The sequence below is a fragment of the Agaricus bisporus genome (assembly GCF_000300575.1).
Source record: "Agaricus bisporus var. bisporus H97 unplaced genomic scaffold AGABI2scaffold_1, whole genome shotgun sequence".
Lineage (NCBI taxonomy): Eukaryota > Fungi > Basidiomycota > Agaricomycetes > Agaricales > Agaricaceae > Agaricus > Agaricus bisporus.
The window spans coordinates 1800605-1815361 of NW_006267344.1; the positions used below are offsets into that span (position 1 = coordinate 1800605).

Below are 14757 nucleotides of genomic sequence, written 5' to 3' on the forward strand. Positions count from 1 at the left end.
ATGCAATAGAGTACCAGATAGAAGGAGAATGCACTGGTAGTCATATAGGTTATACTGAAATATATTGTGAGTAAGCATATAGAGAATACGACAGGAGACGGACAAAAATGGTTTCTCGTATCCGTTGACAAACAGGCGCTGAAAGGAGTTGAAGCAACTGCTCATTCACGCTGTAATAGTACTCACTTGAGTGATGAAATTCGCGACAGTCCATAGCAGGATGACGATTAACAAGTAGACGATTCCAATGGTATAATCCTTTTTGTCGGCCTTTATGGTAGGGGAGGCAACATGGTGGGGGGTAGAGTCCATGGAATTCATCTCATAAGCCGAAGAAGGTACGTTTGAGGACATGCATCAAGTGGTCATGGCAGTGAAGCGAAGACCGCTTGACGTAGCTGTCCGTGCGAAAATACAATCCCGTCCGATAAGATAACTTCATAATACTGGTACAGAAACGGATGCAATATAGTACTACATCAAGTCCAAACGAGCGTGAACTATAGTGGTGGGCGCGAAAAAAAAGACCAATAAAGATTAAAAACTACTGTCGCTGCTGCTGATGAGGTTGATATTTAACTTTCTCGAATATGCGATAGAGACTTATGACAAGGTTACTGCAATAGGCGATCAGACCTATGCCAACGAGTATGATGAGTGACAGCTGATTTTGGCATATATCGTCTCCTGCGCTTCCTAGAAGTTCGGGAACGTTGCTATCAGGTCGAGGTAGCTCGTTGTACCATGATATGTGGGACTCCGATGCGCACGGGATGAGAGAAGTGAAGAAGTTGTCAAAGCAGAGTGATAATGCTGCGGACCAGGCGCAAATGAAGAGTACTTCGGATAATGTGTGAGCTAATTTGCCAGAGGTCTGCCAGAGGCCGACAGGACGGCCAAAATACTCTAGCTGTCGACAAGGTAAATACAAGAGGAGATCAAGTTGCGAGACGAAACGCACATAGATAGCAGCCATGACGTGAAGAAGCGTGAGTGGGGCGAAAATGATGACAACAGTCCTGAAGATGGATAGGTTAGATCATAAAGGGACTGAGATGAAAGACATACGGAGAGCTGCCGACAGCGCCCATGGCGTGATTTGACATTTCGATCTTTCTGATTTGGATGGCCATGCCGAGGGCAGAGGTGGTGAAGGCGATATTAATGACTCGAAACAACTGTGAAATGTTAACATAGGTAGTCTTGATGTGAAGAGACTTACGATGGGAACATAAGGATTAGTGAAAATGAAGCGCCGTACTTGTTTTCGACGACTCAAAGGGCGAGCGTGCTGCTGCCGCTCTTCGTCTGAAGGGGGCCGCTGGCTGAAATACGATGCCTCTGTGTCTCGCTTACGAAGCGGGCCTTGGGCACTGGAACGGGTGGTCCATGGCGAGTCCCAGCCAGGCGATGTGACCTGGTGCCGGGTGAACTGGGTGGTGGGGTCTGGGAGGGGGAGCGAGAGGCCGGCGCTGCGTTTCGGCGGTGGGGGAGCGGCCTTGCGGTAGAAAGAGGTGGACTGGAGGCTGGGAGAGGCGGGCAGAAAGTCTCTAAACGTGCGGTGGTAGTCGGGCCGGTGTCGGGGGAGGGTGAAGGACCACCAGCGAGACTCGCCCTGGGAAAGGAGGGTGTGGGTGGAGGCTGCGTCGGAGGGCCCGGCGGGGAGGTCGGCGCGGATGAGCGGGACGGGCGAGGGCGGCTCATCGCGGGCCCAAGCTGTAGGAGTTGTCAGTTGGTGTGCTCTGGAGTGGAGAGGACGGACGTACGGGGCGCGGTGACGATGGAGACGTGCGGGGGCGGCGGCCTGCGGGTGCCGGTGGTGTGGGCAAGAGAAGGGTGGGACATGCTCTCTCTTCCGCATCAGCATGGACATTCCCTCCCTCTCAGACCGTCCCGTCGGCTCGCGCTTCGTCTCACAAGACGAGATTGACCTCGCCAAACAGCGCAAGGACGAGCAATGGAAAGCTGCCTACGCCCGTCTCGGCCAGGAACCCCCGCCCCAGCAGCAGGAGGACGCCTACGACGGTCGCAGTCTCGCTGAAGTAGGTACCCCCGTCTCTCCTCGTCTCGCCGTACTCACCTCCACTCCTGGTCTCCCACATCTCTAGAAACTCGCCGCAAACAGGGTCTGTGCTGCTTCTCCTCCATTCCTTGTCTCTTCGTGCTCATTCGTTCTCAGATAGCAAAGCAGGAAGAATGGGAAGAAAAAAATAAACTAGGTCTACTCTCTTCCTCTTTTCTCGCTATTGGACCCCCCTCCTGACCCGCTACCATGCAGCCAATCAGTTCCGCGCTCTCGAAGAGGATGAGATCCAGTTCCTCGACTCCATTCGAGAACGTCAAGAAGCCGCAGAACGTCAGCGAAAGGAAGAGGATGGGGAAGAACTCAAGCAGTTCAAACAGTGCGTCTCTCGCCCGTTTAACGCCCTTCTATAACGTGTTTGACGCCGTCTCAGAGCTGTTGCTGCCCGTGCTAGCACTCTCAATAGCCCTCCTCCCGCACCTGGCTCAGGACAATCCGCCAAGCCAAAGCCCCAGCCCCAGCCTCCCCGTCCCGCACAAAAAAAGGATGCCAAGCGTTCACTCAAAGGCGTTCTGGTCAAGAAAAAAACTAGGCCAGCATCTGATTCATCCAAATCTGACGCTAAAGACAATCCCTCAAAGGATGTAGAATCTCAACCACCTCCAAAACGCCGTAGAGTAACCGAGCCATCCCCATAGTATCTACACGTTGTCTCAGCATGCTATGTCGTATTTTCTATTATTCATATCCTACCCTGCTCTTCTAGAGCTAGGTGTGGGTGTCCACCGTACATGATTTAAATCCATCCCCTCCGTCCTCCGGACGCCTCCTGCACCATGCGTACTGCGCTCCAGAAGTCTCTTTGCTGCAGGTGTCAAATTCCCTGCAGCTGCTGCACGCCTCGGTGTCCGTGTGGGAGGTCCCATGTCTCCCTTTACCTTTCCCCTTCCCCGCGAAATGCCTGGTGTCCTTAATCCCAGCATCTCTGCTTTCGCCGTCAGGTTTTTCGATGCTGAAGTAGCCAGTCTCCGTGATAGTGCCTCCCGTGAGGACATTTCATGTATCTTGAACGCTGTGTTGGGCTCTTCTATTTCGGGGCCCGACAAGACCCTTGGCGTCGCGTTCAATGTACCCCAAGTCATTAAATGTTTCATTGCTTCTGGCCCTAACTGTTCTGGCGTCGGATTAGGTAAAGTGGGTACTAGTGAGCGAATGTCATCGACAGTCGGTGATCTAGGCCTGTCTAATTGTTATAAGAATGACCTGAATGTACATGAAAAATATGAACGGCTCACAAGGTGTACCACTGATGGCTGCATCTATCCTGCTGCGTGTCGGACTGGGTGGTTCGGACAATCCTGACGAGTGTGTCGCATGTTCTTGTTCTTTCAGTCGTGTACTTCCATGTGAAACCATCTTGGGTTCCCCTTTTTTGTCCGCTTCCATAATTGTTTTGGACGGCGGATGATACGGTGAAATATCCGCGTCTGGCGAGAACATGAAAGAGTTTCGAGTCTGTTCCGAATGGTGAGCGTACCATCTAAAGATTTGTATAAGAATTTCTACCTTGAATTTCCAACCATCAACACCAGCTGTTCTGTCGTCCTTCCTTGGGGCCATAACAGCTTGAGTAGCCTCTTCAACGCTAGTCGCCTTCACAACAGACATCTCCTCATCTCGTCTCTCCTCTTGTACATTCTCCTCAGGACCAGTGATTAATCCAACAGGTTTCGGTGCTTCAATCCTAGATTTCTCCTTCACACCAGGAAAAGACCCCGGCGGAGGTTCAATCATCGCCCTTTCCCTCGCTTCCAACATCCTCTCTCTCTGAGCCTCAACCCTCGCTTGCGCTTCCCATGCCCAATCATACCTCTCTCTCCTCTTCTTATTCTCCTCATCTAATATTTGCGTAAAACTCGAGTTATCTTCAGATGTATATCGAGCTTGAAATTCATCAAGACTCAATGTCGTATCATACCGTGGTCGTTTGACCGTTGGTTCATCTCCGTCTTCGTCAGCGGTATGAAGATAAGGAGTATCACTTGGAAAAGAAGCATATGGTGTTTGACCAGGTGTTTGATGGACTGGACGTCTACCTCTTCTTCTCGAAGAACCCAACACTGGGGTATCAGACACTTCCTCCAACCGCCTCACAGAAGCAGCTATGAGATTAGGGTCTCGACTACGCACAGCGTCTAGATACCCATTCGTAGCATCCAAGTGAACGAGTGATGGAAAGAAATCTCGGGCAATGATATGTGAAAGAGCCGCAGTGTACTCGTCCTCCTCGAGTATAATTTGTTCGTTGAGAGATCTCTCAAGCCCGGTGGATCCTTCGCCAGAGCTGGGTTGTGTCATTAGAGGTGGGAGGAAGGGGTAAAGAGAATGTCGATCACATAAGCAATACTTGATATTGATGTCATTCTTCTGCTTAACGTTTTAGGTTCTTTTTTTAATAACACATTTACACCTTCCATGAGATGTAAATATTACTGTGCTACGCTATGTACAAGTGTCTAAAAAATTTCGAAAGGAAGGTCGCATATGTATAAGTTAGCCTACATTCAAATATCACGGAAATAAAGGTGTCAACCATCCAATATGTACTCCATCAGTAAGATACTACAGTATTCAGGGGGGAGGGAGGTGTTGTCATCACAGTGTCATTACGGAAAAGAAACACAACGGGTGTAGGAAGAGGAAATAATTAGCGAGGCAGAAAACAGAGATTCAATGAACGTGGAAGAGCCGACTACTCCTTCAGAGTCGGTCTCGATAGATACTTCAGTCAAGAAGTCAAGGCGAAATATAACTCCAAACAGCCCATCACAAATTCATACATCACATTTCACCTTTCGCTCAAGGCAATACCCAAATCGACTTCGTCCAAAAATTCAGCTCGCGTACCTTGGACGCAAGTCTTTGATATCAAGCGCTTCTCCTGAATCACTCACGGTACCCCCACTTCTCCTCGGTCCCGTGCCAGCCGGTCGTCCAATCCGACTCTTCGAGAGGGCGCCATTAGCGCTTGATGGCAACCTGCTCTGTCGAGGAGATGTGACGCTCGAAGTGGGATTAAATTGGGTAGGCAAATATGGTAAAGACTTCATTTCGTCATACTTATATGACCTTGAGGGATTAATTGAAGAGGGAGTGCTTGGCCCGGGTCGTGGCGAGGAGATAGTCGATGATCTATCACGGAACGATTCCGCAAAGGAACCATTCGAAGTCGTACCCAGTGACGTTCGCTTTGCATTTCCTGCAACTGGATGAACTCCTGCCATCGATCGCTTCATTGCGGCACCGGGTGACATTGTTGATGAAGGTAGCGGAAGAAATGTAGGGGTACTTGGACGAGAAGTGGGAGTGGGCAAAGAACTGCCAGTTGTTGCCGTGCTCAAACTTGCCCCAGAAAGGCGCGAGGCTGGCCGACGGACACCTATGCCTGAAGATTTATTAAAAGTTGGCGAAGGAGCTGTAATTCCGGAGCGATAGACGCTCGGACCACTGGGACTTGAGACTCGCCGCCTCTCTTTTTGACGTTCCCTTTCCCGCTGCTTTTGGGGAGAAGGTGAGTCTTCCATAATGAGTACCCATCCCGATGAATCGCCAGTATCCTTCGCTCCATTTTTCTCGTGGCTCTTGCGGGAGTCTATGCTTCTTCGGATGCTATCGAGACTCGTTTTGGCCGTAGATGCCAGAGAGCCGGATGAAGAAGAAGAAGAGCTCCCCAACGCGTTGATCGGTGAAGTTGCCGCATTGGCTCTGCCCGTGATGCTGCCCATTCTGATCCTTGGAACCCGCGTATGTATCTTCTGCTCGAGATTGCGAACCTTTGCTCGCATTTCCGAGACCATTTGTACCCCTTTGTTCCTTGCGGTGCTTGAGGCTGAGGAAGAAGCTTGGATGGTCGGAGCACGGGCAATTGGGTTCCGGGCCATCGACAAGGATGGCAGAGTAGTTGAGCGGGTTATGCCTGAAACAGGTGATGGTAGACCGGTGGGTCTATTGGGATTAAACCCTGCGCGCTGCAATAGTAAGTTTTGACCGGAGGCTTTGGCCGCCGCGGTGGCCTTCGGTGTAGTTACAGTCGCAAACGCAGGTTCTTTAATAGAAGAAAGTTCGGAGAGCTGGAGCTCGCTTGGTAGGCTAGAATGAAGGAGGTCATCTTCAGATGCTAAGGAGATATTGGGGAACTGCTGCTCAGAGAAGGCCAAATGTTTGTCTGACGAATTCTCTGGCAACGGTGGTGAAGAGCTAGTAGAGGAAGTAGTTGCAGATGCTAATTGTTCCCTGAGGATGGATACTTCATCTTGGGAATCTACAGTAAAGGAATATTAGAAAAGAGAGGAGGAAAAAGTCTCGCGAGAGTACCTCGCAGTTCATCTCTAACTCTTTGCATCTCTTCTTCCAAACTGGCTTTCTCCAATAGCTCGTGTTCAAGAATGATTTTCTCCTCGAGTGTTTTAGTATACTTTGCCTCCATATCGACGAGACTGGACGAAGTGGCTCGTTTGCTTCGTTCTAGATCGTCTGCCCCGAGCTCGAGGTCTCTGAGTTCGACTTTGATTCGCTGGTGTTCCTGCCGCAGCTGGTCGAGCTCTCGTTGAAGGGAAGTAGTGGTGGAATTGTGGGTTGTTTGAAGGGACATGTACTTGCTCTGTTGGAGAGAATGTGCATGCTGGGGATTGGGCAGCACAGGGAGACTCACCTTCCACTCGTCTCGTTCCGACTCTGCCTTTTCCGCCTTGGCTTTGAGTTCCTTTTCCTGCTTGTCGGAGCGGAGGAGATCTGCCTCGAGCTCTGCTTCAAGCTCCTTACTCGTAGCCTGGAATTCTTCTAGTTCGTTCCTAGTTTCAGCCAGCATATCAACAACCTAGGGCGAGATGAGCGAGTGGGACTAGGGATGGGAGAGACGGGCCGCACTTCATGATACTTGGCCCGCCAGTCAGTTGTGGCTGAGGAGTAGCTGCGATACTGGGGTCAATGACTGCGGCACGAGGAGAGAGGAGTACAGACTCGAACTGGGAATCATCCCGGGACAGATGCCTGTCATGACGAAGGGCATCTGTCGGGGAAAAGACAGCGGTCATGGGGGTGGATATGGTACAAGGGCGACGGCGTCCCAGGCGCAACACACGCCTGCCTTTTTTGGACACCTCCTGTTTGGCTACAGCACTCTCGTAATTACAAGCTAAAATCTACACGGGTTTTGCACACTTGCGCCGCTCCCTCCTCCCCGTCTTTGGGCACCGCATCTCCTGCCACGACACCGGCTCCAGCGTAGCACCTGTCCACCCGGTCAGCATCTCGCTCACACACACGCAACCCCATGATGCCTCACCTGCCTCGCTCGTCGCAAATATAACCCCAAGATCGTTCCGCGCTGTGCTCACAAAGTAGCTCCGCGCATCGCCCAGCGATATCTGTGCAGGGTATCCGTCAAGATTCCACCGTGCCACTGAACAATCTACTCACGACAAGTCCGCGAACGACATCGCCGCCCCGGAAGCAATCCCCAATCTTTACCCGGTCTTTTTCGGTCGCTCGCACATCCTGCGCACGTATCACACCCGTGAACTCTTCCCCAGCAGGCAGAGGAACCCCGTCAACGACACTTATCGAAATCATTGCCTGCAGTGGCGACAGTCGCGTGACTGTCCCGAGTACAACGGAGTTGGGAGACGGAGGATGAGGCCGGACTCGTGGTACTGAGAGTGTCTACAATATCGGTCGACAAAGCAATAGATTGTTCAATTAAATATAAACCTTGCGCTGTACACAAAGAGGAGAAAAAAATACAGACAGAACCTTCAAACTGAGGAACGCCAAGGATGCTTGACCGCACCTCGTTGTCCCTTGAGTATGTGCCCGAGCCAAGCTGGAGAGCTGGGCCCCGGGGAATCGGAATTGGCTGGCCTGGGAGGAGAAAAGACATGACGTGAGCGGAGTAGTCCGGAATTTGTCCGTGTTGTGTCCATCCAACTACTCCCCGAAATTTCGTTCGACTGCCGTTCCTCCCCTCTCTGGCACCATTCTCCACCATGGCTTCCTACCTGGCCCGCTCCTTTGTTCGTCGTACGTCGCTTCGCTCATCCTGCCTATCTTCTGCCTACTCATGCTTACAGGCTTCCATGTTTCTGCGCGTCGTAGCGCATTGTCCCAATTTAATATGCCCGCCATGAGTCCAACCATGTCCGAGGGTGGCATTGCCTCTTGGAAGAAGAAGGAGGGCGAGACTTTCGCTTCGGGCGACGTGCTTCTTGAAATTGTGCCTATTCTATTTTTTGAATAATAATTCAACGCTAAGATATGTCATTTCAGGAAACTGACAAGGCTACAATCGACGTCGAGGCTCAGGACGACGGTATTCTTGCAAAAATCATCGTAAGTCGACGCGTCATGGTTTGGTTGTCCACTGTGTCTTAAAAAGCATTTCGTCCAGGCCCCCGATGGTTCGAAAAACGTCCAAGTTGGCGCCCCAATTGCCATCGTTGCAGAGGAAGGTGATGATCTATCGGGTGCTGCTTCGCTGGCAGAAAAGGCTTCAAAGCAAGCTTCCGCCGCCAAGGAAGAGGCCTCTCCCGAGCCACCCAAGGAAGAAAAGCCCGCTCCTCCCCCAACACCCTCTTCAAAACCTGCTCCCGAAACCAAAGCTGAGCTTCCGACCGGTGACCGTATTTTCGCTAGCCCCATTGCAAAAAAGATTGCGCTTGAGCGTGGAATTCCTCTAGCGCAAGTCAAGGGCACCGGTCCCAATGGTCGCATCATCCGGAGTGATGTCGAAAGCTTCAGCCCTGCTGCAGCAACTACCTCTCAGCCTGCCGCTGCCGAGTCCACAGCGGATTACGTTGACATTCCCCTTTCTAACATGCGCCGTACTATTGGTGCTCGCTTGACCGAGTCCAAGCAGAGCCGTCCACATTACTATCTGACTGTTGACATTAATATGGACAAGGTTCTCAAACTAAGGGAAGTGTTTAACAAGACCCTGACGGAAAAGGACAAGACTTCTAAACTCAGTGTCAATGACTTTGTCGTAAAAGCCACGTCCTGTGCTCTCGCCGACGTTCCGGAGGCCAACTCTGCGTGGTTGGGTGAAGTCATCAGACAGTACGTATAGCATAAATTCGAATATGGGCGTCTCTTGACTCTTTTTACAAGATATAAGAAGGCTGATATCTCTGTTGCTGTGGCTACACCATCTGGTTTAATAACTCCTATTGTCAAAGACGTTGGCTCGAAGGGTCTCGCCACTATTTCTGCCGAGACGAAAACACTCGCCAAGAAGGCTCGCGATGGCAAGCTGTCTCCATCAGAGTATCAAGTGAGTACAAATCTAGAAATGGTTGAAGATTATAGGCCTTAACGGCGGACTTTAGGGTGGTACCTTTACCATCTCAAATCTGGGAATGTATGATATCAGCCATTTCACCGCTATCATCAACGCCCCACAATCATGTATCCTTGCAATTGGTTCGACGCAAGCTACGTTGGTCCCTGCTCCAGAAGAAGAACGTGGATTCAAAACTGTGCAGATCATGAAAGCGACGTTGAGCTCTGATCACCGTGTGGTTGATGGTGCTATTGGTGCCAGATGGCTGGCCGCCTTCAAAGGCTACCTTGAAAATCCCCTCACATTTATGCTCTAAAGAGGATCATGTCTAGACTTCGAGCCAGTATGCCGAGATACCTTTTTTTATTAGATTTTAATGCATAATATAACACAACCCTCTGCATTTAGCACTTAGGCTGTTTGGATTATATACCCTGAAAGTGTAACAGGAGCGCTTGAACCATTGAACCATTCAATCATCGAACCACTGTCAGGTGATCATAAATCCGGGCGCGTAACCGGCTCCCGGTAAGTGGTTGAATTTAGACTGCCGTCGCTGCGTTATGCCCTGCTTGTGTGTCCCTCGCAACTCCTCATCTCCAGTCGCGTAGGCATGGACGACCAGTTCTTCGCGTCAGTACTCAAGAAATGGGCCCACTCCTCTCAGGAGGTTGTGGATCTCAAGAGGCGCCTAGGGCAAATTGAGAAAGTATGTGCCTCCCCCTCAAATTACGTACGGTCTTTTAACTCGCTGGCCTCGAAGCGAAACGAATACGGATGCGATCTTAAAGTTGGAGATGGACAAGTTTATGCTAAGGGTTCTAACTCGCCTACAACTCCTGAAAATGCCGCTCTTGATCTGGACGAAGTCGGACATAAACTGGAAATTGCTCGTTCGGAATACCAACGACGACTGAGAGAGGTATGCTTTTTTCACTTGTGCAACTTATTCAGAAATTGACTACCGTCCGTTCTTAGTTGAGCGATGCACGTAGTCAGAAAGAGGCGTTAGGATCTGAAGTTCAGGAGCTTAAGCGCGAGAGATTACAGTTGCAAACACAATTGCGAACCAGTCAAAGGCATTGCGCAGAGATGGCTTCGGAACTATCACAACTACGGCAGGAACGAGATGGTTTGACGACTCAGGTAAGTAACTCTGCCTGCTTTTACGACTCGGATGAAGATGAAGTATTTGCGGCCTAGGTATCTGATCTCATTCTCAAAACGCAACAGGTTGACAAAGGCAATGCAGGACTTGAACAAGATGCTGTGAGTTCATGTATGTCTTCCGTATGTGAACGCTGCCTCAAGAGTCCACCTAAGGTTGGAATCGGTACTGGAAACTCCGGGGATATGGCGAAACTTCAGGAACGTATGACATTTCTGGAAGAACAGGTAAACTTAAATTTATTTCGATCGGCTTAATATAACTCATATGTTGTCACAGTTGGAGGTGCTACGGTCTCTCGCTGAGAGTCTTGAAATGTCAAACACAACGCTCAGAGAAGAATTGGACTCCACTCGGGGGTTGCTTCACAAGACTAAAGAAGCGAACAAAGGTCTTCGTACAACTATTGATCAACTTTCGCGAATTGTGAGTGTTTCATTCAGTCGTTCATGGCCCCTAATTCGAATTGTGCCTGTGTCAAATTCAAGGCACGCAACGTCGCCGGGGTTTCTGAACCACTGCAGGGCCGAGCGCCGACTCCCAAACATGAGCGCCACGCGGTATTTGAGCGACCGAGTTCCCCAGTGCAGTCATGCGAAGTCTTGAAATTGGAACATAGGAGACCAAAGGATGAAGTTAGTTATTCTGACTTGACAATGGTCGCCGAGCCACATAATTCTTCGTTTTCCATGCCCCCTCGTCGACTAGAAGCCCTGAGATCAATCCCCGTCATCATTCCGGACATTGATACTAATGAAGAGGATAATAAATTTACTCGCGGACTCACAAGCACTGCTGTAGGGAATAGCATTCATCGGTACGACGTTCTAGTCTGACATGATTACTTCCCTTCCCTGACGGCGCTGTCAGAACAATGCCTCAGGGACTAACGAAGGGTCGACGTCATATTGAAGACTACCTTTGCCCGAGATTAGACCATAATCCTTGGTGCCCATCTAAACCTGGACATCACGGCTACATATTCGTTGCTGCTGGGAAAGAGAAACATCTATATACAACACCTCAGCTGTGTAACGTTTTCGTTGGACTTTCCAAACGTAGCAACAAGGAAGAGCGTTTTTTCAGGTATCTTGGTGTCTATAAAGTGAGCCGCGTAGAACCGCTAAGTGTTGACGAATGGCAATCTCTTCCTCTTGAAGTAAGCCAGAGATTCTCCCTTAATTCCACCTTTATACTGATCGTATTACTGTAGCTGAAACGCAATTATATCTGTGCACCCAAAGAGAAGAATAAGGATGCTCGACCAGAACAAGAGGTCGCAACCGCTTATGATACCGGAGATCTGGTGGTTTCTTGCTTTAAGCTCCAATGTGTAGAGTTCGATGAAGAATTATACGCGGGACTCCTCAAATTCCGAGCTGCACAGAATATACGTCCAAGGAGTCTGACGTCCAGACGAGGGCGTTATGATACCGACACTACCAGCAGTTATTCTCAGAAAACCTTACGTGGTGCTAGGCGCTCTCTTTCTTAGTTTGTTTCTCATCCCTTGATTCGCTCTCGTCCTGCCTTCATCACCAATTCCTCGCAGATATGATAATTTATTCATTTAATTTATATATTTTTCATATGTTGTCTTTCTTACCACCTTCACACTCCTTTCGCATACGAACGATTTGACTTTTCTTAAGTTCGTGGTCCCGTGATAGACTATTTCCAATAATTACTTGCTGTCCATCGTGATCTCATGTTTAAGTCATCAACTTGATCTCATAATGCCCGGTCGCTTGCGCAAACCTTCCCCCTTAAAAACTCCTGGTCAGCGGTCACAGCCTGTTTGTATCCCAAGGAAATAAACCATTTTGTGAATTAGATCGTCCATATCTTGCCCTCGGCCTCGAGGGATCCGCAAACAAACTTGGCGCCGGAGTGATAAAGCATTCAGAAGATGGTACAACAACTGTGCTCTCGAACGTCCGACACACGTACATCACTCCCCCTGGAGAAGGATTTCAACCTCGCGACACGGCTCTTCATCATCGCGAATGGGCTTTAAAAGTGATCAACGATTCTCTGGCGCAGGCTCATATATCCCTCCACGATATTGACTGTATCTGCTTCACTAAAGGTAAATCAGTTGTGCATGATATGACGTCTTTTTTAATTACATGGCGTAGGGCCTGGCATGGGCGCCCCCCTGCAATCTGTTGCGTTGGTGGCGCGCACTCTCTCACTCTTATATAGCAAACCTCTAATTGGTGTGAATCACTGCGTTGGACGTGAGTCTATAATTTATATGCTCCACCCTCACTCTCAGCTTCTTTATCAGATATCGAAATGGGTCGTGAGATTACTGGCGCGAGCAACCCTGTCGTTCTATATGTGTCTGGTGGAAACACACAAGTTATTGCATATTCTCGACAGTGCTATCGCATTTTTGGCGAGACTTTGGATATTGCTGTTGGGAATTGTCTGGACCGTTTCGCACGGGTGATAAACCTTAGTAACGACCCCAGCCCTGGTTATAACATAGAACAAGGAGCTAAAGAGTGAGTGTCTAACTTATTACGGGAGAAAAACATGCACCAATGTCAGTAATTTATTGCCAGGGGAAAGAGGCTAGTTCATTTGCCATACGCGACAAAGGGCATGGATGTCAGCCTTTCGGGTATCCTCAGCTCTGTGGAAGCCTACACGTTTGATAAAAGGTTTCGATCCGATGGCAGGCCTCGGGATGCGGACGACAGCGATATCATTACACCTGCTGACCTATGCTTCTCTCTGCAAGAAACTGTGTTCGCTATGTTGGTCGAGATCACCGAACGTGCCATGGCTCATATCGGTAGCAAACAAGTATTGATTGTTGGTGGCGTCGGCTGTAGGTAACGAGGGACGATGAATCAAATCTCAACTAATGTTTTTCTACAGGCAACGAACGGTTACAAGAAATGATGGGAATCATGGCGAAAGAAAGAAATGGCCAAGTGTTTGCAACAGATGAGAGGTAAGAGGCGGTGAACTTTTTAAAACGACATTGAGTGAATGAGCGTCAGGTTCTGTATAGATAATGGAATCATGATTGCACAGGCGGGTTTGCTGGCCTATCGCATGGGTCAAGTGACACCACTAGCGAAAAGTACTTGCACACAAAGGCAGGTGTCAGTCATTCCTGCGTAATAATACTATTGACGGTCGACTAGGTATAGGACGGATCAAGTTGACGTGACATGGCGCGCATGAAGTCTTTTGACTTGAAGCTGGGGGAAGGTGCTAATTAATGATCATTCTTCGTAACATCCACATGCTTCAAAACTAGTTTCCACCCTTCTGCGTCTGTCGACTTCATCATTAGACCCATCTCGTCGAATGTCTGCCACCACCAATCATGGAGAATGCCAAAATGCTTTGCTTCGGGGTCTGGGTTCTGTCTGGATAACCAAGGTTTATCAGATAGAATATAATGGATACAACGAACTTCATCGTCGTTCCAAAGGTCGGGATGGATAGTGCGAAGCATACGCAGTGCGTTGCAGTACCATGGAATAAGCTTCCACTTTCCTGAAAAAAATTTGGCGAGCAAGTCTTGGTCCGGGAATATGTATGTGAAAAGTTCGTCGTTGGTCGAGAAGAACCCATAGAGTTTTTCTGTCAACTCCTTAGATGGATTCAGGACAATTGTACCCGAATTAAGAAGGCTATGGGGGGCAGGTGCATCTGGTACTTTTTGCGTGGGTGAAGCAACTATCTCAGCATATCGAGTATATGGGCAGTTTTCGGGAATCCTGTGGTGGTACAGAAATCAATATGCAGAAAATCATTCAAAGGAATGGCTCGTTTACCAATCCGCTGGATAATGCTTGAATTTGCGAGGATTGCAGGCACAGACAAATGTGGCGCCGATCTGATCATTTGCCAGGTCAAGATCAAAAAGATCATCCATATTCTTTTTGATTAACATATCAGAGTCTAGCAGCACGACGCGCTGAAGATCCGAATAAGCCACTGATACGCATAACGAGGGACAAAGAACGAATAACCTTGAACTCGTGTAGCTCGAAGGCTCTGAACCAGTCAAAAAAATGCTCTAGTGCCGCGAGGATGAGATATCTCACCTCAACTTGCTCCATGTATCAATAAACCGCTCTTCAAATTGGCGGATTTGGTCATTGGCGACTGGTAGCAACAGTTCCACGTCTCTCATGCGAATTCCTCTTTTCTCAAGGACGTCTTTTACATCTCGTGAAATGCCTGGGGTGACCATTACCACAA

General features: G+C 49.3%; 8 protein-coding genes across 8 annotated transcripts; 4 read left to right on the top strand and 4 right to left on the bottom strand.

The window, feature by feature from the left end:
* Positions 1-425: 425 nt before the first annotated feature.
* AGABI2DRAFT_197536 (hypothetical protein) lies at positions 426-1845 on the bottom strand (the record flags this gene model as incomplete). The annotated part of the gene is made up of 5 exons (XM_006454365.1): positions 426-910; positions 962-1019; positions 1069-1178; positions 1223-1716; positions 1767-1845. 5 exons carry the CDS (start codon positions 1843-1845, stop codon positions 545-547), a joined length of 1107 nt encoding a protein of 368 aa, XP_006454428.1. The 3' UTR covers positions 426-544.
* Positions 1846-2469: 624 nt separating this feature from the next.
* Positions 2470-4382, bottom strand: AGABI2DRAFT_214479 (hypothetical protein; the record flags this gene model as incomplete). Its single annotated transcript, XM_006454366.1, has 3 exons — positions 2470-3266; positions 3319-3538; positions 3590-4382. Coding segments are annotated over 3 exons (1507 nt in total), but the record flags the coding sequence as incomplete, so codon positions are not given.
* Positions 4383-4597: 215 nt separating this feature from the next.
* On the bottom strand, positions 4598-7116 carry AGABI2DRAFT_182416 (hypothetical protein; the record flags this gene model as incomplete). The annotated part of the gene is made up of 5 exons (XM_006454367.1): positions 4598-6344; positions 6398-6683; positions 6735-6899; positions 6950-6992; positions 7043-7116. The coding sequence occupies 5 exons, from the start codon at positions 7114-7116 to the stop codon at positions 4918-4920; spliced, it is 1995 nt and encodes a 664-aa protein (XP_006454430.1). The 3' UTR covers positions 4598-4917.
* A 15-nt stretch (positions 7117-7131) lies between these two features.
* On the bottom strand, positions 7132-7977 carry AGABI2DRAFT_189708 (hypothetical protein). Its single transcript, XM_006454368.1, has 4 exons — positions 7830-7977; positions 7502-7744; positions 7368-7449; positions 7132-7313 (listed from the first exon to the last, which is right to left on the bottom strand). The coding sequence occupies exons 1-4, from the start codon at positions 7959-7961 to the stop codon at positions 7225-7227; spliced, it is 546 nt and encodes a 181-aa protein (XP_006454431.1). The 5' UTR covers positions 7962-7977; the 3' UTR covers positions 7132-7224.
* Positions 7978-7998: 21 nt separating this feature from the next.
* AGABI2DRAFT_214484 (dihydrolipoamide acetyltransferase) lies at positions 7999-9775 on the top strand. Its single transcript, XM_006454369.1, has 6 exons — positions 7999-8101; positions 8152-8294; positions 8348-8410; positions 8469-9136; positions 9188-9350; positions 9406-9775. The coding sequence occupies exons 1-6, from the start codon at positions 8068-8070 to the stop codon at positions 9673-9675; spliced, it is 1341 nt and encodes a 446-aa protein (XP_006454432.1). The 5' UTR covers positions 7999-8067; the 3' UTR covers positions 9676-9775.
* A 142-nt stretch (positions 9776-9917) lies between these two features.
* On the top strand, positions 9918-10216 carry AGABI2DRAFT_189709 (hypothetical protein; the record flags this gene model as incomplete). Its single annotated transcript, XM_006454370.1, has 2 exons — positions 9918-10068; positions 10123-10216. Coding segments are annotated over exons 1-2 (189 nt in total), but the record flags the coding sequence as incomplete, so codon positions are not given.
* A 1084-nt stretch (positions 10217-11300) lies between these two features.
* On the top strand, positions 11301-12081 carry AGABI2DRAFT_197552 (hypothetical protein). Its single transcript, XM_006454371.1, has 3 exons — positions 11301-11344; positions 11398-11686; positions 11741-12081. Exons 2-3 carry the CDS (start codon positions 11402-11404, stop codon positions 12020-12022), a joined length of 567 nt encoding a protein of 188 aa, XP_006454434.1. The 5' UTR covers positions 11301-11344; positions 11398-11401; the 3' UTR covers positions 12023-12081.
* Positions 12082-12251: 170 nt separating this feature from the next.
* AGABI2DRAFT_189710 (hypothetical protein) lies at positions 12252-14098 on the top strand. The gene is made up of 8 exons (XM_006454372.1): positions 12252-12306; positions 12362-12616; positions 12666-12767; positions 12818-13037; positions 13098-13366; positions 13417-13492; positions 13542-13640; positions 13689-14098. Exons 1-8 carry the CDS (start codon positions 12264-12266, stop codon positions 13726-13728), a joined length of 1104 nt encoding a protein of 367 aa, XP_006454435.1. The 5' UTR covers positions 12252-12263; the 3' UTR covers positions 13729-14098.
* The last annotated feature ends 659 nt before the right edge of the window (positions 14099-14757 follow it).